The sequence below is a fragment of the Heterocephalus glaber genome, unplaced genomic scaffold (assembly GCF_053883595.1).
Source record: "Heterocephalus glaber isolate CG9 unplaced genomic scaffold, H.glaber_assembly_v1.0 deba00001564, whole genome shotgun sequence".
NCBI lineage: Eukaryota > Metazoa > Chordata > Mammalia > Rodentia > Bathyergidae > Heterocephalus > Heterocephalus glaber.
In genome coordinates, this window is record NW_028258351.1 from 4,460,396 (window position 1) to 4,485,703 (window position 25,308).

Here is a 25,308-nt window from a genome sequence, read left to right on the forward strand (position 1 = left end):
CCTGATGATAACACTATCAGTGCACTGGGGCTAGTGGACAAAGAGGTCTCTCTGAAACAGTTAAAGTTGGTGAGAAGGGGCCTCACTTTAATATGAGTTGAGTCATAATTAGAAATTAATCATGGAAGGGTGTGTCTACCACAGACATCTTTCCTCACAGTTTAATGATCTCATTTCTTCCCCATCTCTAGTTCTTAGATCCCCAAAACCATTTATTTTTCCTTGTTTTTCTTCTACTTGATCCATTGGTAAAACCTAAGAGATTGTGCTTCAGGAAACTATCTTTTCTGTAGAAGAAAAATCAAAAGATTATCAATAGTGAAAATTGGCCAAATTTAAGATTTAATGCTCTAAAATATGTGATTAATCACTGGTTGCCCAAAAACATTCTTTGTTTCTTTTCCATGATGATGATGATTCTTCATATATTTCCTTTTTCCATATGGCCACTTTGGCTTTTAAAGTGTCAATGGCACAACTCACAGCTGCTAGAGACGCAGCCCTGTGGGCTGAGGTCACAGCAATAATGCTTCTGACAGTGGAACCAAGCCAAGTCTATGGAACACTGCTATGTGTTTGGTTTTTTTTTTGGTACTGAGGATCGGACTCGGGTCCTTGTCCTTGCACAGCAGGCAGAGAAACCACTGAGCTAAATCCCTGCCCCACTGCTATGTGTTTTACCAGCCATTTCTGCCTAATGTCACTATAAATTTTTCTGATTTCATTTTCCGTCATTGGTATAGATACTTCATATTCTAAACTAATGACTTTTTCCCCTTCAAAGTTATTTCTTATAGTCCCTACAAATAAAGATACTGGACCACACACTGGAGAAATCACCAACTGTGAGACTTCATCTACTTAAAGTTTCTCGGCAGTGCATTTTATTATGTCTTTAGATTTCTCTTCAACTTCATCCATATTTTTACTGCATGGCTGAAAAGCATTATCTTCCACCAATTGGGGGGATAATGGCAATTTCGTCTCCTGGTTGCAGCTGGAGGAGCTGATCTCCCAGCTCGGCATACTCTTGACGAACAGCAAATATCACCCGATTTTTGATATCAGCCAATCCAGGATGTTGAGTTTCTGTCTCTTTCCAAAGCTGCAACACTTTTATTTCCTGAGGCACAGAAATGGTCTCTGAACGAACTCCTGTTATTTCAGCACTTTTTGCAAAATACAGTACTTTAACCTGGCAGCTGGGTACCATCCCGTCCGAGACCCCAAGGCCTAACTACCTCTCCATTACTTTCTTAAATCCAGACAAACAGCAAAATAATAAATCAAGCTCTGATCTGAAGCATTTGCTAATTGCCATGATATAAATACTCCCACCATGCTGACATGAAACTTCTAATGTGATGTCACTGAACACAGAGTTGGGAAGAGATGGACAGTAGCACCATCTAGCATGAGTACCATATGGACACAATATTCTAGGACATGGGTATCCAACATTTTGGCTTGCCTAGGCAAGGAATTGTTCTGGGCTGCAAATAAAATATATGATATAGTTCTAAGTAAGTAGTAAAACTTCCATTTTTAATACTGTAACTTACTAATTTTAGAAACTAACACAGGCCAAGTTTAAAAATTATATAAGAAAACTTCAATGTCCACTGAATAACAACAGTTATCTCCACAGGCTTACACACATGTAGGTAGGCTGAGATTCTATTATCAGTAATTGCTGCTTTTTACTTGCTAAATTGCACAGGATATATGGTCTTGTAGGGCCACAGAGCTGTCCAGGGCCACAGAGGTATGGGCCAAACATAGCCGTTCTAGGATCAGAAACTGTCCTTGTTGGTCAAAAACTGTTCTGAGAGCCAGGGATTTAGCTCGGTGGTTCCGCCGCCTGCCTTGCAAGCGCAAGGACCTGAGTTCGATCCCCAGTACCAAAAACAAAACAAACAACTGTTCTGGATTTTGCACAGAAGAAATCCTTTTTTTTTCCCCCAGTACTAGGGATCCAACTCAGGACCTTGCACTTGCCAGGCAGGCGTGGTGCCACTGAGCTATGTCCCTGGCCCTAAAGAAATTCTTCTATCCTGAGCAAAGATAGTTGCTCTATGACAGACATATAAAGCAAGATATTAGTAAAATAAAATAAAAGAAATAGAAAGTTTTGAGTATTAGGTTAGTGGTACTGGTGACTGAACCTAGGGAGCACCATGCTACATGTCCAGCCCCTCTCCCTCTTTTAAAATTGTGAGACAAGGTCTCACTAAGTTGCCCAGGCTGGCCTTGAACTTGTGATCCTCCTGCCTCAGCCTCCCAAATAGCTGGAATTACAAGCATGTACCACCACGCCAGGCTGTTTTTAATGTAATTTTTATCTGCAAATTTATATAATTTAACTTTTAATAATGGCTTCATTCAAGAGCTGGCTTACTTAAGTCCTGAAAATTTAACAATCAGCCAGCGAGAACTGGATCCAACACACCACTGCAGTGAAAAGAAATCTTAGGTGAGACCTGAAAGTTTAGGGGTTCCTCTCAAAGGGCTTATTTTCTCTCTACAGCAGGAAATGAGATATTCACTTGTCTAAAACACAGCAGTAGCCTTGAGAAACTCACAGGTCAGCAAACTGATGGGTGTGCTACCTCCACGGGGACAGGGGCTCAGGTGGGGTGTGGAAAGTGGGCAGCTGAGCTGACCCAGGTTGGGTTTGGCCTGAGGAGTAGGACATAAGGGAGTGGGTGGCAATGCCATGTGCCATGAGGATTAAGCAGGAGGGAATGGAGGTGAAGACAAACAGGGTTGACAAGAACAAAGTAAAGGGGTCAAACAAGTTTCCTGTGTTGAAAACCAAAAACAAGAGCAGTGACACTGATGTGTGAGAAAAGTGGAGAGCACCAATTTTGTTGGGCTCAGAAAGTAAGATGTCTAAAGATTGCATTATATATGCTGTTTCTCCTTCCCTTTCTTTCTTTTGTTTGTACCAGGGATCAAACTCGGGTCCTTGAGCTTGCAAGGCAAGCGGCGGAACTACTGAGCTAAATTCCCGGCTCTCCTTCCCTTTCTAATTTGAAATAATAAATCATGAACCACTGTACAAACTTTTCTTAAACAGATCACATCTAGGGCAGGAAGTTTATGTACATGACGATTCTGGTTCAGGTGACTGAAGTAAACTTACATAGCCTTAGCCAAGACAGGTAACTTTTCTCTCTTTTCTTTTTTAGTGCAATCATGCAGAAATGGCTGGTACGATTACTTGCTTATTCTCCAGTCTGTCATTTACAAAATGCTAACAATTTCACTTGCCCTAACTCCTTTCCTGCTGGTGTTGGAACACTCAGAGGTGGACTAAAAGTGCTCTGGAAAGGGCTGGGGATTTGGCTCGTGGCACCGCGCCTGCCTTGCAAGCACAAGGTCCTGAGTTCGATCCCTGGTACCGCAAAAAAGAAAAGAAAAAAAAAAGTGCTCTGGAAAGGAAAAAATAGCCTAAATATTACCACATTTGACAAACTCTAACAAGCTTTTCAAAGAGGTTAAAAACAGTATCACCTCTGTGATCTACATTACAGACATTTATCATGTTAGTGAATCAGGACGATCTGAGAAATAGTCTCAGAAAACTGAATCTTGAAATCGGTTAATAAAAGCCCTTTAATATCTGTTTACTGAAGGCACAAGAAAGCAAATGAAAAGGTCATACTTTGATCTCCAATAAAAACCATAAGGCTCCACATAAATTACCCTGTGATCACATTAATCTTTTAAACGACAAAATTAACCTTCCTAACTACACCTCTATAAGCAGGGGGATTATACTGTAGTGTACGGTAACAGTCTGATACCGATCAGTGGCTATAATTGTCTAAGAAAGTATGTCTTCTACAGGCCACTATAAATTGATCATTTACTTTAATTGGCAGATATTTAATGTATTTAGTAAAGATTTAAAAAAAATAGTTATACATGACCTGCTTTTCACTGACAAGTCCCAGAGTCAGACTGGGATATAAAATCCTGAATCTTTAGCCAGTAATAAATGGCTATAATGGTGTCCATTATTAAGGAAGAACAGTTTGGTAGTAATCAGTGTTCTTTACCGATATTCTCATTTTCCTTTTCCAGACAAATGGTAGGATGGGCCTTCCTTGTCCCCTTGAAATTAGGCAGGGCTTTATAACCTGCTATGGTCAACAGACTGGGAGTGTAAGGCATATATGTCACCTCTGGAAGGAAGCCTTTAAGATCGATGTGCTATTTGTCATGTTCTTTTGACCTTTTCATAGTGATCAGCTACACAGAGTGGAGGCTCTGTTAACCTGGGTCCCTGGGCAAGAAGAACATGGTACCTCTGTGTGGCACTCCCTCCACCTTGGATGGATATACAGCATGAGCAAGAAGGAAAGTCTGGTGGTTTTATATTGCTAAGATGCAATGGGGGGGGATGTTTACCACAGCAGAACCCAGTCTAACTGGACAGATAGAAAAAGTGATCTAGACACAGGTTTATAAGCAATTCTAGACTTTTGGTATTAGCTTGGTTACAATGTTTTGTGTATACCCTCCTATTGCTGCTGTAACATATGAGTATAAATATAATGGCTTAAAACAACTTAAGTTTATCCTCTTATATAGTTCTGGAGGTCAGAAGTATAAAAAGGGGTTGGCAGGGCTGCATTCCTCTGGAAGTTCAGGGGATGATCTCTTTCCTTGCCTTTTCTAGCTTTTAGAGATTGCCTGTGCAACCCTAGGCTCAGGGTGCCACCTTCAAGAACAGCAGGGTAGCAGCTTCCAATCTCTTCCTGCTTCTGTTATCACACTGCTTCTCACTCTTACCCTTTTGCTTTCCTCTTACAATGATGCTCGTGACAACACTGGGCCCACCTGGACAATCTATGATCAACTCTCCAGTTATGGACCCTTAACTTAATCCCATCTGCAAAGTCTCTACTACCACATAAGAAATATTTTCACAGGTTCCAGGGCCATGAGCATCATGGAGGGGGCCATTATTCTACCACATCACCTTCTGTCAACTGAGGACAGCCATGCAGAGACACAGCAAAGACTCTCCCTAAAACACTGTGCAGACTGGAAAGATGAGAAAAAAATTGCTGTCATTAAACATAGTTTTCTTGATATGCCATAGCAATTGGAAGCACTGTGAAATTCACTGTTGTACACTGAAAGAGATTACTGAATAATTTGTATTATATTAAAGATAAGAGTGGAATCAAAGAGCTTCTGTATTTCCAGTTGACTACAGGTCTGGTGAAAAATAGTCCTTTCTCTCCTTTTTGATTTTATATGGCAAAAATTGATTAGTTTTGTTTTCCAGGATTGAATTATTTCTTTGTTCCAAGCCCACTGAACTTCAACCCATATCCACGAGATAAAAGCTTAGATAACAATTCACTTGGGCAGCTAACCACCACAGCAGTGAATTTCACCACGGTTTTCTATGACAGAAACCGTTCCTTCATGGTCTGTATAGAGTGGAACAAATGCTTCTACCACAAGAGGGAGTTTCAGTCCGTGGACAAAGGGAGAATTAAAGGGAAAAGGGAACACAAAACTTTTTTTGCCTAACATCCAGCTTATATATTAGGTTGTCAAAATTTGCAGTTTAAGACTGTGTGCTCTGCTTCCCTTAGCCCTTAGCAGTGTGATGCACACTGCATCTGGAGTGCTCGCTTTCTCTCCCCCACTTTACCTAACATTTGGTCACACTAAAGGAGTTACAGTCACCAGAAGTGAGCAGGTGCACCACTTTCCAGGTTAGATAGACTACCAAACCCAACAGGCTTTCTTCAAAATAATAAACTCAAAGTCCAAGGCTTTCTTCTTTAAGAGAGTCTGACAAAACTAACCCTAGGCATACAAACTCACAACAGGGATATTACTGTCTTGAGTAGGGTAAGCAAACTTTCTGGAATGATGGAATGGTCCCTGTTTTCATAGAGCATGGGTTGTATGGGGGTATGGATTTGTCAAAACTCCATCAAATACCACAACTAACAAAATTCACAGAATGGTGTAACTAAGATTTTTAAATTGGGGCTGGGGATTTAGCTCAGTGGTTCCGGTGCCTGCCTCACAAGCACAAGGTCCTGAGTTCAATCCCCGGTTTCAAAAAAAAAAGATTTTTTAATTATACTGTATGCATATTCTTTTTTTTGGTACCGGGGATCGAACTCAGGTCCTTGTGCTTGCACAGCAGGCGGCAAAACCACTGAGCTAAATCCCCAGCCCTGTATGCATATTCTACCAAACACAAACCCTGCAGGGTCAAGCCCTTATGAGCAGCTGTGGTGCCATGGGGAGATGCGAAGTTTGGGAAGATGTACAAGATGGCAGTTGGCCTCCACTGCACCAGGCGAAAATAGTGACCTTAAGAAGCAAACACAGGACAGCAACCCAGCCCAGGATTCTCTCCAATTATCCTTTGGCCCACATTGAAAAGGACTAATACATAAAGCTTGATTAATGCACTTGGTCTTTTTTGATACCTTCTCTTTGAAGAGCTCATAGCAAGGAAAGATATGCTCTGAAATCACAGCCAGTTTTTTCCAGCAGCAACAGAAGAGAAGAAAGGGTGGCTGACTTGAGGATTTGTATAAAAATCTAGTTTTCAAAGGTTAATCACAAAGAGAACTGAACACTGTCACTAAAACAGAGACATTAAAGTCTAAATGTAAAGTGAGAGGCTTTTAAATTACAGCCCTGGCATATAAGTAGAATGGAAAATAAACAGAAAAGGACACAGTCCTGGTTTTATTAAGGAATGGACAAGCTAGGGGGCAAAAAACAAACAGTTACTAATAAGAGTGATAAGTGCTATGAGAAGTGAGAGACAAATGTTGGTTCAGACTGAAGGGCTCTTGGAATGTCTTCTGGGAAAAACAACTGTGGACTCCAGAAGGAAAAGCAGCCCAAAAAAGACAAGGATCTTTTCTTCAACAAAAGAAAAGATCTACACTGAGCTAAGAAGTTTGAGCTTGATCCTGAAAAGCATGGAGAGCCCATGGCATTAAATGGGATTTAAATGACACGATCAGGTATCTGCACTGTAGAGTGAACAGTGTAGTAATGGTATGCAGAATACTGACAGGGCGACAAACATGAAACTGGTATCCTCAGCTATGAGGTCAGAAGGTCGGAAGTGATAAAAATATGAGTGATTTATATACTTAAAAATAGTTTCTATTTTTGTTATATTTCCTGTTATTAATTCATAGAGATGCTGATTTTTTGCTAAGCTGTATACATTTAGTTTACTGAATTCACCTTTCTAGAATTTCAATTGCCACATACACATAATTTTATTTCTTCTATTCAAATGTTTATATTCCATCTCTTATTTTATTGGCCAGAACAGTATTTTTTAAAAATAATTACCCAACTTGTACGATTTTAGGTTATATTAATCTTTTTTTTTGGTACCGGAGATCGAACTCAGGACCTTGCGCTTTCGAGGCAGGTGGTGGAACCACTGAGCTAAATCCCTGGCCCTAATTTTAGGTTATAAATTGAGAAATGATTCAAAAGAAGAAAACAGAGATTCTGGAAATTATTTAAACTCCTTAAGAACTTAATATTGTAAATACCAATGGTGGAAAGATGTGCTGTTTAAGACATGTTGTTGGGACAACTGGGTGTTCACCTGGCTTTCAGTTCAGAACAGTGAGAACTGATTCCTATCAGAGGGCTGCAATCCTGTTCAAACGGGTTATATAGTTTTAAAAAGGCGGGGGGGGGGAACACACATCTTATTTATTCCAGATGTGAGAGCAAGATAAATTCCTGACTTTTGTGAAATAAAAGATACCACCAGAGATAAACTTAATAGCCTATATAATGTGTATAAATCTATTAAAATATGAAATACATAGTAACCATATTCCATTGAATAAATGGTCAAAAGAGATAAGCATCTTACACATGATGGAAACAGAAACAGTAAATTATCATTTGAAACACTGCAAAGTTTCTCATGAAATTAAATGCTATCTGAAAAACCACATAAAAATGCATGGCAGATCAGTCCGCTGCAGACAGGCAGGTCTGTGCACGCCCTACCGAGGTCCTGAGTCCCACAGAACACACCGAATCAGCCCGCTGGAGACAGGCAGGTTTGCCCACGCCCTACCGAGGTCCCCAGTCACGTGGAATACGCCGAATCAGCCCGCTGCAGACAGGCAGCCACCTGGTTCCACACTACAAAGACGCAGAGGACACCAGACCACCAGACCAAGCATATTTCATAGGCCTCGAGAAAACAATCCAAGGGTTCGTTTGGAACAGGAAGAGACCCAGAATGGCAAAAGCAGTTCTGGGTAACAGAGACATGGCAGGGGGGTATCACAATCCTCAACCTGCAACTATACTACAAAGCTACTGTGATGGAAACAGCATGGTACTGGCAAGGAGACAGACTTGAGGACCAGTGGAACAGATTAGAAGATGCAGGGACAACGGTGGACACACTCAGCCATCTAATCTTCAACGAAGGAGCCAAACACCCTCACTGGAGGAAAGACGGCCTCTTTAATAAATGGTGCTGGAAAAATTGGGCTTCAACTTGCCAAAGATTAAAACTAGACCTGTATCTCTCGCCATGCACTAAACTAAAATCAAAATGGATTAAAGATCTAAATATTAAAATAGAAACTCTGAACCAGTTGGAACAGAGGTTAGGTAGAACCCTTGAAGACATCAGTGTAGGAAAAGATTTTATGAACAAAACCTCAGTTGCCCGTGAACTAGCACAGACAATCAACAAGTGGGATCTCTTCTTATTAAAAAGCTTCTGCACAGCAAGAGAAACCACCAGCAGTGTGAAGAGACAACCCACAATGTGGGAAAAAATCTTCACCTGCTCTTCCTCAGACAAAGGTCTACTATCTTGAATCTATAAAGAACTTAAAAAGACCAGACCTCCCAAATTTAAAGACCCAATCCAAAAATGGGCATCTGAAATGAACAGACATTTCTCAGACAAAGAAGTAGAAATAGCAAATAAATACATGAAAAAATGTTCAATATCACTGGTCATTTGAGAGATGCAAATGAAAACAACGCTGAGATTCCACTTCACTCCAGAAAGAATGGCTGCTATCATGAAATCAACCAATAACAAATGCTGGCGGGGCTGTGGGGAAAGAGGAACCCTGCTCCACTGCTGGTGGGAGTGTAGACTGGTGCAACCACTGTGGAAACCAGTATGGAGATACCTCAAAGAACTAGGACTGGAAGTCCCATTTGACCCCACTATTCCACTGCTGGGGATCTTCCCCAAAGAATTAAAAGAATCATACCACAGTGATATATGTGCACCCATGTTCATAACAGCACAGTTTGTAATAGCTAAAATTTGGAAACAGCCCAAATGCCCATCAACTGGAGACTGGATAAAGAAAATGTGGGGTTTTTTTATAAAATGGAGTACTACTCAGCCATAAAAAATGAGACATTAGAGACATTTATAGCTAAGTGGATGCACAATGAGGCAATACTCTTAAGTGAAATAAATAGGACACACATGTGTAAATACCGAATAGTTTCTCTGGTGTGAGAAACTGAAAGTGTAAATAAGGACTAAATGTATAATAGGTCATGTGAAATAGGAAGAAAACGGGCAAAGGGGAAGGAAGTGGGAGGGCTAGGGGAAAGGACAGAAGGGAATGGGATTAATATGAGAAAATGGAAAAATAGGAACAAAATCTTTGTAAATAGGGAGGAATGGAGGGGTTGAAGGGAGAGCTGGGCAAGGGTGAAAAATAAGAACCAAGAGAGACTATGTAAAGGTGCAAATTTCCAATGATGAATGTCATTATATTGTATACCTAAAATGTACCAATGATTAGAATGAATAATCAAAAATGTAAAATAGGAAGAAAAGGTCCAAAGGGGTAGGGGTAGTGGGAGGGGCAGGGGAAAGGAAAGAAGGGGAAGGAAAAATGATGAGAAATGGAAAAAATGGAAATAAAGTCTTTGTAAATAGGGAAGGGTGGAGGGCGTGAAGGGAGGGCTAGGAATGGGGAAAAAATAAGAACCAAGATGCATTATGTAAAGGTACAATTCCCAATGAGAAATGTAATTGTGTTGTATACCTACAATGTACCAATAAAAGAATTTAATACAAAAAAAAAGTTAAAAATAAATAAATAAATAAAATAATATTCCAACTCAGGAATTCTTTGAGCAAAAAAAAAAAAAAAAAAATGCATGGCAGCTGGGCATGGTTGCACATGCCTGTAATCCCAGCACTCTGGGAGGCCGAGGCAGGATGAGCACAGGTTCAAGTCCTTACCTGGGGAACTGAATGAGACCCTGTCTCAAAATTATATAAAAAAAAAAAAAAAAAGGAAGGGGAGCTGAGGATGTTGCTCAGTGAGAAGGCCCTGGGTTCAATCCCTAGTACTGAAGGAAAAAAAGATCAATAGCAGCTACATATGCATGCATACACACATGTACATGTGCAAGCAGCACACACTTTGACCTAAATCAATTCATTTTTTTTTTTGGTACTGGGGATTGAACTCAGGTCCTTGCGCTTGCGAGGCAGGCGGCGGAACAACTGAGCTAGATCCCCAGCCCTAAATCAATTCATTTTAAGAAACTGTATCCCCAGAGAAGAACTAGTCATTTGTTTATTCAGAGTAGAAATATTTATAATAGGGAAAAATGAAAATACTCTTAAGACCTAAAAAGAAAGTAAATGAACTATACACAGTCAGCAACATGATAGATCTATTTTATTTTTTTCTGGGGATTGAACCCAAGACCTCACACATGCTAGGGCAAGTGCCCTACCACAGAGCTATCCCCTCAGCTCCTATGTAATCTATTCTGTCCTGTCCTAAGCATTGAACTGAGGGCTTTCACACTGATCTACATTCCAAACCCTTTTTTTTTTTTTAATTTTTATTTTTTGAGTACCAGGGATCAAACTCAGGTCCTTGTGCTTGCGCAGCAGGTGATGAAACCACTGAGCTAAATCCCCGGCCCTTTTATTTTTTTATTTTGAGACTGCCTCATCAAGTTTCCCAAGCCAGACTCAGATTTGCAGTCCTTTTGCTTTGGGATCACAGACAGGCATCACCATACCTGGCTCCATATAGCTTTTTTAAAGTACAGGTAGAGGAACATAAATCACTACAAGTGCAAAGGAAGGAAACAGAAACAATGCTTTTTAAAAAATTAAATATATCTATATAAATTAAAAAGGATGTAGAGGGCCGGGGATGTAGCTCAGCAGCACTGTGCCTGCTCAGCAAGTGCAAGGTCCTGAGTTCGATTTTCGGTACAGAGAAAAAAAAATGTAGACAGAATGAATGTCCTATCCTCTTATCCAGGTACAGCGGATGTTACATCTATCCAGAAGGCAACCTGACCCTATTCAACTAACTGCACATGTTATCTTCTTCCAACCCAATGATCCAGTAGGCACCATCATCCTCCAATAACTGCCATCGTAAGCATATATTCCTCACGTCATAACTTAGGTTTCTAGAAAAAGTCTATTAGACAACTGTCTATTAGGCTTACGGTGAGTGTGGCGAGTGACATGAAGCCGATCAGGTTATTCCATACTTTATCGATGTCCTTCAGCAACTGTTGGAGTTTCTCACTGCACACTGCAGTGGCTTTTATCCCCAGCTCCACACGTTTGGTTACTCTGTACACCTCAACAACCCCTGGCAGGGAGAGAGAGTACAGAGTTAGGTGTTGGAAGTGTAGAGAAAAAGATGAGCAAAGCAAGCATCATTTCTTGCTGCTCTCTTGGGTGGAATTAAGGAAAGTATCTGGACAGAGGTGAACCTACTATTCTTTGACCAATCCACCTGTCCGTCACGTCAGTGCTGCAGTAGAGCTTACTGGTAAAAACATAGATTCTATACTTCCTGGATTCAAATTCCTGCTCTACTTCTTACTAGCCATGTAACCTTGGGCAAATCAGTGCCTCAGTTTCCTCATCTGTAAAGCTTGGATAATAACAGTATCTCCTCAAAGGGTAGGTGAGAAGAATAAATGAGTTAATGCTGTAAAAGGCTTAAAACAGTGCCAGAACAGCAGGCATTGTACATTTTTTCCCCCCTCCTTTTTTATGAATTTTTATTTGAACCTTGGAAATCCCATTAAGCTTACTGAAAATGAGAACAATGAATTTAAGAGAATCTAAATGTTAATATTATCACAGAGTAACTAAAAGAAATATCTTATCCTTCTGAATCCTTAAGGATTTATAACTTTATGGCTTGATGTATCTTTTATACACTTAACAGGATGCAGAATGGTTCTTTTCCTGTGGTTTTCAAGTTAGGGCTGAACTCATTAAGCAAGGATGATGAGAGATGTCAAGTACCTCTATAATCCAAGGACAGCTGCTAGATACATCCCCAATCCTTATAACGTGACAGTCACCAGACATATTCCCCCAGCCTTTATAAATGAACCCTGGAGAATTCCAGGAGATTATCAGCCTTGGGTAGAGCATTATGGCCTTTCCTCTTTTTTCTCCAAGTGAAGGGCAGGAACTACTGCCCATCTTCAGAAGTGAGGGAGCTTCTACGAGAATCTTCCATAGATATTAGGAATGCTGTTAGAGGAAAAGACATGCATAACATCTCCTGGTGGCCATCTGCTAGTACAGCACAATTTTCTGCTTGTGTGAGCAAGAAAAGAGGAACTAGATTAAAAGGATAAGTCAATCAGAGACTGCACCCCTACACTATCCACTCATCCAGCAAATACTCTGGGTACGCTCTGTGTGCCACAAACTAGCCTGGGTGTTGGGGCACAGTAGTGAAGAAAACAGACCAAAATTCAGGCCTTATTGGCAGTTTATTGTAGTGAAGGGAGGGAGACAGTAAGAACAAGAATCAGTAAAATATGTAAGATATTAAAAGTGACCGGGCCAAGGAAAAAAATAAGCAGAAACAGAGATGGAAATGCCAGGGATAGGGAAAGGGGTAGGATTTTGAGAAAGGAAGGCTAGAGAGCCAGGCACGATGGTAGATGACTATAATTCCAGCACTTGGGAGGCCGAGGCAGGAGGATCACCCTGAAGTTGAGGCTGACCTGGACCACACAGTCAGTTCAAGGCCAGACTAAACTATACAGCAAGACCCTGTGTCATAAAACAAAAACAAAAACCAACAACAACAACAAAAAAGAGGGAGGCCAGAGAAAACTTCACTGAGAAGGTGGCAATTGGGTGAAGATCTGTAAAGATGAGACTCCAGTGCCTGTGAGCCTGGTTATGGGCAAGGCCTGAGCCTGGGAAGCAGAGAAACACTGAACTGAACAGAGATTGAGGCTGCAAGGACTGAGGACTGGGGTGTTTAACAGCTGAAGATGGCCAGGAAGTTAGGGAATCTGTTTATGCCATTAAGGGGGACAGAGGAAAAAGCCAGAGCATAGTAAGTAATTGATTGGAAATACAATGATTTAGTTTTAATGCCTTGTTAGTTCAGACTCTTTGATAAGTCAGTAATCGATATCATTTACATTGTTGCTATTATATATAACAAGGACATGAAAACTCAGCTGCAGAGACCTTAGGTCAAATAGCTGTTAATAGCCTGTAACTTAAGTACCTTCTCTGCAAATGCAGATGCTACTTAGTGAAGCTGTATGTAGCTTGTGATCTAGCTTAAAATAGTTAATGTAAGTAAAAACTCATAATAATTCAGAGAGTAATGATTTTGAATAAGTAAAATATAAAAGAACCTACCTAATAAATATTCCATGCCTTGAGCCGACTGAATGACTTCTGTACAAACAGCACTACTACTAATTCCATTTAAGGTATCATTTGCTTTCTTAATGACCTATAAGAAATGAAATTATATCCTATATAACCAAGAAAGGTCACTGCAAATCAACTTATTATTAGAAGAAAACCCAGTAAAAAAAATCAGGAAGTGTGAAAAACCATGAGTGACTGATGTGTGTGTGTGTGTGTATATATATATATATATGTATGTATATATATGTATGCCTATGCTAAAACAAATCTGAGAATCTATTTTTTTTTTTTTTGGTACCAGGGATTGAACTCAGGACCTTACACTTGCAAGGCAGGCGGTGGCACCACTGAGCTAAACCCCCGGGCCACAATGTTCTATTGCTTTGGAAGAGAAAAAAATAAGTGTTTTAGTTTAAATATTATTTTCATTTAGGCAGAGGTAATATCAGTTTGTTATTTCTTTTTTTTTCTTATCATACCAGTTTATTTATTACCACTGTGTTATTTCTTAAACACAGCAACAGATGAGGGAACAACTCATCTGTTATGGTAACAAACATGAAAGAAAACTTACTTAGGACATATGATTTTCCTGTTGTACAGGCCTGTGAAATAAGGTTCCCCTCAAGTTTGCCTCTGTTCATTCAAAAGGAGAAGACAAATGACACAGGAGAGCACTTGTGTATGTGTGGACACAAAGGTGACATACTCACATCCAGGGCACTCCCCAGGCATCTCTGCCATTCATATGCGTATCTCTCATTTTCCTGTGGATTTTATCAAAAGAACTGGGTTAAACAGGCAAGCTGAGGATCCTCTACTTATGACTTCTTCTTTTTTTGGGGGGGGGGCTACTGGGGATCGTACTCGGGACCTTGCGCTTGGGAGGCAGGCACTGGAACCACTGAACTAAATCCCCGGCTACTTATGACTTCTGTCAATGAAAAGGAGCTTGGAAGACTCCTTTTTATTGAAATCATTCTTGTAAATGCACTTATTCTTTTTAAGCCCACTGATAATTATTTTAAATTACTAATACATGTGACTTCTGAGCACATGCCCTGTGACTCTAAGGAAAATGAATTATGGGCAGCTTCTCTCTGTAAGTAATGACTGTCCTATATGTTCCAGTCAGTAACAGTATAGGCCCTTCCTCAAAATAACTCACCATGGAAGTAGCTAGTGCAAGAGCTGATGTCAGTTCACTGATTTTCCATGCCACAGGCATAATGTTCTATGTGCGTGTGCATGTGTGTGCGTCTGTGATTGCACATGTGCATGTGTAACAAGAAACTGGGAAAGGAGAGCTAAGTGTGTTGCTACAGGAGGTAGACCACATGGGACTAAGACGTAGCAAACAGAAATGGGAGATCCAGAACATTTTCCTTCTCGCCTCTATTTTGATGCTTCCACATTCAGTAGGATAAGGAGCTCCGGTGGCACAATCGGTTAGCACATGGTTCTTCTGTAACAGTGGGTTGATAAACTGGAGGCATTCAAAAAGAATCCCTCAAATAGTCTCCTCCTTGAAGTCCTATGAATAATTTCGGTTTTAGGGTCTCTTGACTATTTTAGTGGAAGTCACATCTGAGAAGTGCTTTTGCCTAGAACTAATGTTACCAGACTTTTACTTCAATCATCTTTGACATCTGGTGCCTTGTGCCCCCTCCCTCCCATTTCCCCACATGAAAGCTGAAAGCACTTTTTCCTGGAGTCTTCAGGACTCAGCAGGTGTTTTTTACCTGCTCCTCTGTCGAGAACAACCCTGCTTACCTCCACCTCTCCAGTCAGATCTTTGTACTTGTCACGGATGACAGGCAGAGCTGGCTTCTCACTCAGAGTGTTGGAACGGTCTCTGAAAGGCTGCTCCACAGCTGGAGAAGGAGAGGACCGGCTTATTTCTTTATCACCAAGGCTCAAGCTCCTCTTATGCGATCCTGGGCAGAGTGGAGATACATTGAAAGGTTTTATTACTCAGCTTAGCTCAAGCAGAGGCTCTTCATATTCTCTCAATGCAAGTGAAGTCCATGATCTCTTCTACCAGGATGGGATTAAAGCAGAAGAGGCAAACTCAAATGCCTTCAGAGACCAGCAAGTAAAGTAAATGATACATGGGGTCAGCTGGAGATAGTGGTGGTGGGGACTGGGGCAAGCTGGGACAGTCTGCCTGTCTATGGGGGTAATCAGCAGCACTTACCAAGATACGGGGATGAAGGCCTAGTACTGCCAGCTATTATGACTTTTCAAGAAAAGCTAGAAATCCAGATTTCTAAAAATCTCATAATTTTTAAGTATTAGCAACAAGTTCACATTTAGGGATTTATCAAAACAGATCTGCAATCTGGATGCAGATCCACTGCCACAACATTGCAGCCTTTGGATGAAGGACTGTCTGCAGGCAGAGATATAATTGTGGTTATATCATGCAGGTGCCTTGGTTTTTTCAAAAAAGATACCGTCTGGTTTTCTTTGCTGTTTTTTTAAGTACTATGAATGAAACCCAGAACCTTTTCACTGAGTTATATCCCCAGTCCTTTTTTATTTTTATTTTTTACTTTTTAATTTTTTTTTTGGTACCGGGGATTGAATTCAGGTCCTTGCACTTGAGCAGCAGGCGGCGGAACCACTGAGCTAAATCCCTGGCCCCAGTCCTTTTTTATTTTGAGACTCAGTCTCACTAAGTTACTAAGTGGCACAGGCTGGGCTTGAACTAGTGATCCTCCTGTCTCAGCCTCCCAGAATGTGCATCAAGATGTCTGGTTTAGTCTGTTTTCTATTTTTTATTTTTGGCACTGGGGATCGAACTTAGGACCTTGTGCTTGCAAGGCAGGCGCTGGAACCACTGAGCTAAATCCCTGGCCCCTTAGTCTGTTTTTTAAACAGCATACTTCTAAGCAAACAAGTCAGTGAATAACAACCTCATGCCCAAAAGCGGTTTATAGTTTTATAGTTAGCCCAAAAGCAGTTGTCTAAAACATACTTATTTGACTTCAGTTCAGTTTCAGGGGAATCTTTATTTCAGTTATCTGTCATTGACCCTGATTTCAAAAGATGGAAAGTCTATTTTCTGCTAAACCAGGAGTCAACATTTCCTTAACAAACAGTATCTAGGGACAGGGATTTAGCTCAGTGGTTCTGCTGCTTGCCATGAAAGCGCAAGATCCCGAGTTCGATCCCTGGTACCAAAAAACAAACAAAAACAATATCTAACATCTCAATAGTAAAATCTACTGTGAAGTTACTCACCTTGAACAGAAAGGTCAAAGGTTGCCAGCTCACTTTTGATCATTTCTTCACTGGACTTCATTTTGCTCTGAGAATTGGCTACTTTTAAAAAGTCAAATTTGCTGATTTTAGGCTTTTCACTTTGAAACTCTCCAAAGTCATCTGAACATTCTTTGGGGGTTTCATGAGAGGCACCGCTGGAAGCTGGGCTTGGACATGTGACCTCTTGGCTCTGTTCTGCTATGGACAGGTCCTGTCTTGTGAAATCTTTATAGTCTCCACTTTCATATTCCTTTTGCTCATTGGTCTGAGGAATCATGTCTGTAAAACTGGCAAAAGCTGGGAAGGTAGTCTCTGGAAGACTGTCTTCACTTGCAAAGGTGGTTACGTTGGAGAGAGATGTCAGGGTGATGTTTTCAGAACTGCCAAATGATGTCTCTTTCTTCTGAAGAATGGAGGCAGCTGAGGAGGATCCACTTCCTGCTGAGAGGACAAATGGAGAGAGTTTTCTGCCCTGAGACGCATCATCCCTGTCTGACCAGTCATAACTTGTAAGTGTGCTCATGGCAAAATTGCTACTGTAGCTTCCAAAAGCAGCATATTTTAAGTCCTCTATATCTGAAAGGGAAATAAGACCCCAAAATTAGAGGCAAGCTCATAATTTAGGCAAAATGCCTAGCACATCTGATTAGTTTTATGGTATACTGGAGTAACTAAATTTAGTGCTTATACCAAAATTAAAGAAGTTAGGCTATAAGATCTGATCTTAAAAAACCCACATTACCTTGAGTTGGCATTTAGTTACAAAGAATTTTTTCTTTGTATATAGAAATTACCAAGAAAGATAGGAGGTTCATCTACCAACATATTTACTTTTCAGATTAAGGTCACTTCATAAATTGCTCCTTTATAAATGTACTTACATATTCCCTGCCTAAAAAATGTCTCCTTTCTTCTAGGCTTGGTTGGAAAATGTTCCTTTAAGGCATGACTACATGAAATGTACATGGCAAACTAATTAAAAATTGACAGTTTCTCAAAACTAAAGTACAAATGATGTCACTTAACTGTTAGTAAGTCATTAGGAAGTTTGTCTCGGGCAAGGCCAAATATGAGATTTTAATCAAGCAATTACTTACCTAGTTGTTATTTTGGTGAATTTCATATTGCTGTGATGGAGTATGGGGAAAGAAAAATTAAGCTAATCTACTTTAGACCTTAAGAAAAATAGAAGTAAAGGTCTGGGACCTATTAGGCAACTATTTCTGCTTCAACTATGCATTTCCTTTAAAAAAGGAAGGGGGAATTCTAGGGGAAAAGGCTCATTATGCAAAGCATTCTTAATTTATGTTTAAATAATTTAACAGGTATCATAAAACCGAAAGCATGTGGGTTTTTTATTTAGACAGGTCTGAATTCAACTGTGCCACTACTTATTTATGGAACACTAAGCAAATTACTTCATAGTTCTGAAAAATGGTTTGCTTATTATCTGTAGAACAAGGAGAAGATGTGTACTTAGAAGGGCTGTGTTAGCACAATCAGGAACCCAGAATCAAATGAGGTGACACTCAGGAAACACATGCAATTAAACACAAGACTAGGCTTCAAGGGGTACATTCAGAAAAATCTTTCACAAGACAGATATTCTTCTTATTAGAGCCCCAGAAAGCTCTTTTGGGAAACAAAAGAACTGCTCCGAGAATCTCATCGATTAGAGGGTAGCAATTTTTCTAGAGACCAAAGATAAATTTAATGAAATGATAGCTCCAGATCAAACATTACAATCAAGTTGCTATGGTAATAAAAAGACCTTTTTGTGCAATTATGCAACAGGAAAGATATTTTAAAAAAATATGAAATGACTCATATAATCAGGTAAAAGGCATTAAAAGCAATCAGGGATTACCATTGCTGAAGAGCTTTTCAGCATTTTTCTAACTACACAGGCCTTCCATAAATCATGTTTTTATTAAAAATTATATGTACATAACATTTTGCCTAATGGAACAACTCACAGAAATGACCAAATGAAAGACTAAAAAGAACCAAATGAAAATCTTACAATAAAATATTTTAAACTTAAAAAGTGAATATAAGCTGAGTGAGGTGGCACAGGCCTGAAATCCCAGGACTGAGGAGGCTGAGGCAGGAGGACTATAGAGTTTGAGGCCGGCCTGGGTATAAACTGAGTTCAAGGCCAGCCTGGACTACATGGTGAGGGCCTGTCTCAAAAACCAAAAAGTAAATATAGAAGATTCAATAAAATCAAGCCTTGACGTTGAGTTTTAAATTTACTTTTTTAATTTACTAGCTACTATAAGGTGAAAAAAGTAATTTACTAAAGTGCATGTGAACACATAAGTACTAAAACTGACATTATCTAAGCAATATATGGCAGAACACTTATATAACATCTATTTCTAAACCTCAGCATTTATAAACAATATAAATATAGTATTTCTTGGCATAATGAATGTAAACTATTTTCTAAGAAAAATGTGGTTGTCAAGTCATTGAAGGTACGTTAAAGCAAGAAAATCCCTCATTTCCTGTGTTAACAGTTTCACGTTTTCTAAGTAGTCCAGTTATATGTATTATTATATAATGCTCTTAAAATATTAAAGATTATGTAATATCTACAACATAAGCAGTAGAAGACCTGTTGGGAAAAATGATGTAGAATAACCCATATTTCATTTGTAATCATTGAAATTACAATACAGGGTTTTCAGTTTGATAGCTGAATTGTGAAAATTGCAAGAGAGAAAGAGAAAGAAAAAGGAAAATGAATGCAATAAAGTGAACAGAGAATCACTATTGTATTTCCAATTCCACTGGAGAACTAGGTTGTACGAAGTTGAACTGCAATTGCACACAGATAATACACAGAACTGTGTGCTTTAACACATGTATTTGTTTGCAACGAGGAATGTCCCATTACAAAGGGCAAAGGAATAAACTACACAATCTGCTTTCCATCATGGCTCGCAAATCAAGACATGAATTTCTTGTATACGCTGGCAAGTAGCCCTATCAATCCTTTCAAAACCTCTATCCAAATCCCTTTTGATTGATGTTGTACACTGAAAACAAGGTATTTCCAAGAATGTGAGCTGCTGCTACAGGACACTGAAGGCCATACCCATTCCCCTGAACATCTTCTAAAGTTGTACAGGCCTGCAGAGTAAGAGTTACTGTGGGTTTTGAAGAAGGAATTTAGGGAAAGAAGAAAGGAAATACATGTACAAATTCCACCATTTTAAAGTAGCAATAACAATGTTCATTGGACTAAGGAAGAAATATCTTTTAGTTTCTAACACTGATTTAAATCCAGACTTCCTTACTAAAGCAAACCATTACATATCTGTACATTTCCATTTTTCTCCACCTGTGAACCTATTCTACTTTAGAGAAAATTCCCTATTGACTGTAAAACCTGATTTGCTTGTGTTTTATAAGTCCCAAACAACCTAAGTGTTGGTGAAGAAAACAAGGAGCAAAAGCGATCACAGAATAGTGTGACAGGCTATAAAATGCTGCTGTGTAATTGTTTCCCAGTATTTTCTGTTGTGCACAAAACCCTTCTATTCTTCCTTTATCCTGATTCCCATAATGCTATGGTTTAAGTTATATCCACACTAACTGTAAGAACCTTCAGGTTTTGGTGTTAATGTGTTAAGTTCAATAAAGAAAAGTTATAATCCTGTGGATATTTTAAGTCAGAGGCGAAATGGCCAAGGAATAATGTTAGGATACACAGCAGGACTGTTTGAAATCAACAATAAAAATCTCATTGACATGAGGTGAGCCGCAGGCGCAGTGGCTCGTGAGCAGGGATCCAAGGTCCCCATCGTCCCTGGCCGGCTGGACCCGGAGCCTGGGGCGGCGCAGGCGGCCGTCGGAACTTGACGCCTTAGCCCGCGCGGGGCTCGCTCCCCAGACTGGCTCAGGTGCTCACACCCTTGCTTTTCCATGTCAGATTTTGACGCCAATATATACAAATATACATAAAGATGATTACTAATATAGTAATACTGAGCTTGATCATTTGCGTTTCCTTAGTTTTCTGGATTATGTCAATGGCTGCTAGCACTTATTACGGTAACATACGGCCTATTTCTCCTTGGCATTGGCTGTTTTCTGTTGTTCCTGTTTTGATCGCCTATAATGGCTTTAAAAAGAAAGGTCTAGATCACAGTTATGGCCAGCAATTTCTAGGAATTTATTATAAAAGAATAATAGAACTAATATATAAAACGTCATGTTTACAATACAGAAAAACATAAATGTCCTTTCATAGGAAATGTGTTTGATATATTTCTAGAATGGGATATTATGCAGTGATTAAAAACGATGATGATGAATTTGAAAAAAAAAATCTCATTAAAATGACACCAAATGAGCACAGAAGATGGCAATTTCAACTGAGGCCTTTTGGCCAAGTAAAGGAGAAGGCAGCATTTACAAGGCCCTCCCGTAGTACAGTACATAGTATATGACACTTTTATGTTCTTCAAGGTTATTGAGCCACTATTTTCTGAAAGAACTTATTAGAAGTACTCAACTGATACAAAAACAAAAAGCTAGAAGCAGCTTTTTTAATAAATAAAATAATTTGGGCAAGGGATATAGCTCAGTGGTAAGAGGTCTTGCCAACCATGCACAAGGCCCTGGGTTTACTCCCTAGCATAGCAAATAACAAAGTAAATAAGTAAGTAAATAAATAGAAAATAGCTGGGTTGCAAGCCTGTGGTCCTAGCTACTCTGGAGGCTGAGATGGAGTTTGAAACCAGCATAGGCAATACAGTGAGAAAAAAAAATTGGATTTTTGCAATTATTTTAGGACTTAGCACAGCTTTGATTATGTGTTCCTTTGTGATTAGCAGAGATTGTAACATGAACAAAAGAGTGACTGTAGAACATAAGTACATTTGTGTAATTTCTCAGGCACTGATATAGAAGTCAACCATTAACCTACCATATCTTACTTGATACTAGGGAAAACACTACTTTTTTTTGTTTGCTTGTTTGAACCTATTAGCACAAATTCTTCAACTCTTTATTTTTTATTTTATTTTATTTTTTTGGTACCGGGGATCGAACTCGGGTCCTTGCGCTTTTGCAGCAGGCGGTGAAACCACTGAGTTAAATCCCCAGCCCTTAACTCTTTATTGCAAAAAAGGTTTTACCACTGTATTACACTATTAAAACTACCTCTAAAGGGTCAGGGATTTAGCTCAGTGATTCTGCAGCCTAACTCGCAAGTACAAGGACCTGAGTTTGATCCCTGGTACCAAAAAAAAACAAAAACAAAAATGAAAAAGTACCTCTAAAAAGTAATATGCTATTTAGGAAAAACTAATTGCTCAATTTGTGAATGTGTGCTTTATACACAGTGATAGCCACTTCTGATCAGAAAGGTATTAAAATAAAGCAGTCTTAGATGGACCAAGTTAGCATTAGAGAACTTCACTGACAAAGGAATTCTTCAGCCAAAGCCACCATGATATTGTTCATACACACACACACACACACACACACACACACACACACACACACACACAGACACAGACACACAGAGACACACACACACACCCCCCAAAGGAAACTCCTAAATGGAGGGGAGCTTATGTCATCACTAGATGGAAGCTACACCAAGATATTTTTTCTTCCAATTTTGTTAGCAGCACACATAATTAAAATGCAAAGCATTTATACAAAGTGTTTAAAAACAAATTTTACTCAACTTTCAACTTTTTAACACATCATGCCTTGGGAAACACTGTAATCTGAATGCCAAGTACAGCTTTTCTTAGAGTTAATTTAAACCCCAACAAGCAACTTTTTTCTCAACTGGTATATTTCAGATATGAAAGTGATCTTTCAGGAATATTATTTAATAATCCTTATTTTCAATGGTTTAATTTCCTTTCTTCCTCAAATTCTAAAAAAAAAAAAAAAAATCAAAAACAAAAAACCCTAAGAACTAAGATCCTTAAAATAAAAAATTTAAACCACTGAAATAATCCTTTTTCCCAAGGGTTTCATCTGGCTTGCATTTCTGACCTGAAAAAACATTTCTATTCTCGAGGTTTCTCACTATGTATTATATTCTGAAATGGACAAAATACAGTAGTTTCTATGTTTGGTCTATTGTTAACTTTCATTGGTCTTTTCAGAAACTGTTTTCTTAAAAATGAGAATAGCTTAAAGCTTAATTTGTCTGACATATCTCCTAACATTGTTTTCAGAACTTGCCTTATGTACTATGAGTAAAAAAGCCTGAGGGTTGCTTCATACATTCTGAAGTTAGAAAGAATGATAATGCTCTACAAATATTGCATAATATACTCAATTTCAAACTCAAATAAATTGTAGTCCTGAAGACTTCATGCTCAGTGTTAACTGCACACTTTCCATACATAATCAGTTTAAATTCAGCTTACATTTACTGTGCTCAGAAGTCCATCTCAATACCATATGATGATTTATTTTAAGTGAAGCTTATAAATATCTCGTTATCTCTGTGTCCTTCTTTTCCCAACACTCAACTCTTACATCTTCTTCCTCACCTTCCTTTTCTCTTCACAATGTAACACCTAGTAGAGACAGGCACTCTACAATAAAATGTACTCCTTTCCTGCAGTGAAGAACATTTCTCTGTCCCTTATATAAAGTGGTGTAAGGTTTAAACTTTTTTTAGATTTAAAGTTCTCTCTTTCTCTTTTTCTTTTTGTAGTAACGGGGATCAAACCCAGGGCCTTACACATAAGCAAGCCCTCTACCACTGAGCTATATATACTCTCAGCCCTAAAGTCATATTTCAACCCAATGCCACATGAAGAACTTACACCAGTGGAATTATAAGAGACAAAGGCTAAAATGCATCAACACTTTCTTAGGAGACAGGTGTTTGAGGAAACAAAAGGGAAAAACCATCTACTCTCAAGGGATATCAATTGCTTTATACTTGCTTTATACCAGCCAGGAATTTCTTTGGTCTAATCCTGAAAAAATACAAATTACACACATCCTCACACTTTCAAAATATGCCAAAGAATTATTTATTAACACAGGACTTACAGATCACAAAAGAGAGTGGTACAGAAGAGCTGGAAAATATGTCATCAGAATAAGCATGCAGATCAGTATTGGCAGAGGAATATATGAAAGCAAGTTTGAAAAGGCACATTCACACGGAAAATATCTAAATTGAAAAAAAGACATCAGAAAAGCGGCCAAAAAAAATTAAGGCGCTGATTAAAATACAAAGATTTTCAATGTCAATGAAAAGCTACTGTACAGGTAGGTAGCTACAGAAGTCTTGCTAACCCTTCGAGAATGTCACAAATAAGGGTAAGCTCTTGCTGCCAACGAAACCAATGATCTCAATGACTGAACATCAAGGTACTTCAGTGCTAGAGAGATTAGTAGTGGGGGAAAGAACAGCCTAGTTGAAATTATATGCAGCAAGGGCTCAAAGGGTTAAATGTAATAATATGCAGAAAAATCAGGCAATGTTAGTACTATTTTCTATCTTCCATACAAAGAATTATAGCAAGAGTTAAAAGAGACAGTATCCTCTTCAGAGTTAAGTTAGGGTTTCTAAATAGGATTAAGGCCCACACATAGATATCTATTAGGTTTTATTCAGTCATCAGCCCACTTCTTACTTCTGTAACAAGATGTATGTTTAACCCTCACACTGAGAAAGCAAGAGATACTGTAGTGAATAGGAGCATATATTTAAATCACACTGCATTAAAGAAATTCCTGTCATATAACCTCTTAAATATATTTATGCAGCAATTTTGCTCCACAACAATACAGGTACAGCTCCTTGGTCAGACACCCCTTTAACAACCGCTCTAAAGGGATACTGCTCCTTTATGACAGGAGGTTTACAGATCAATGGGAAGAAACAATTTGCTTTTAAGAGTATCCTCACACTTGAAGAGAGGTGGCTTGAACATGACAAGTTCCAATCTAGGAATGTTCCAAACATACATAGAGAACATGAGCACAGATTATTTTAACAGGTCCATTAGAACAAGCTCAGTCAAAAAAACCAAGCCTCCTCCTCAAATAAAACAGGGGAGAAAAAAGACACCCCAAACTCAGATTACACTCATTTCATAAAGACATCTAGCTTGGCACTGTGAAAGAATATAGATTCGTTTTCAGAAAAATAGCTTCTAATTAATAACTTCAGAGTCCAAAGGCTAGCATACATGTTATGAGATTTTAAAAATGAAAATCAGAGTGTTGTTCAAAAAACAGAATACTCTGCAATCAACTGTTGTGGCTCAAGCAGCTCATACAAAAAAGAAAAGCAAAATCACTCTATCAAACAAATAGCAAAA

The 25,308-nt window shown here is 39.1% G+C and overlaps 1 protein-coding gene and 1 pseudogene across 24 annotated transcripts in view; both read right to left on the reverse strand.

The window, feature by feature from the left end:
• Positions 1–25,308, reverse strand: part of Synrg (synergin gamma) — an 87,974-nt gene that overhangs the window by 15,634 nt on the left and 47,032 nt on the right. For 18 of the 24 annotated variants that reach the window (XM_013067678.3, XM_013067675.3, XM_013067677.3 and 15 more), the window contains 5 exons: positions 16,964–17,560; positions 15,491–15,654; positions 14,431–14,484; positions 13,703–13,799; positions 11,515–11,663 (listed from right to left, as the gene is read on the reverse strand). In XM_013067678.3, coding sequence (XP_012923132.2) covers positions 11,515–11,663; positions 13,703–13,799; positions 14,431–14,484; positions 15,491–15,654; positions 16,964–17,560 — 1,061 coding nt within the window. Of the gene's footprint in view, positions 1–6,473; positions 6,564–11,514; positions 11,664–13,702; positions 13,800–14,430; positions 14,485–15,490; positions 15,655–16,963; positions 17,561–25,308 lie in introns of all 24 variants that reach the window. The other 6 variants (XM_087191896.1, XM_021248721.2, XM_021248724.2 and 3 more) reach the window with 3 other exon arrangements.
• Positions 296–1,026, reverse strand: LOC101709515 (molybdopterin synthase catalytic subunit-like; annotated as a pseudogene).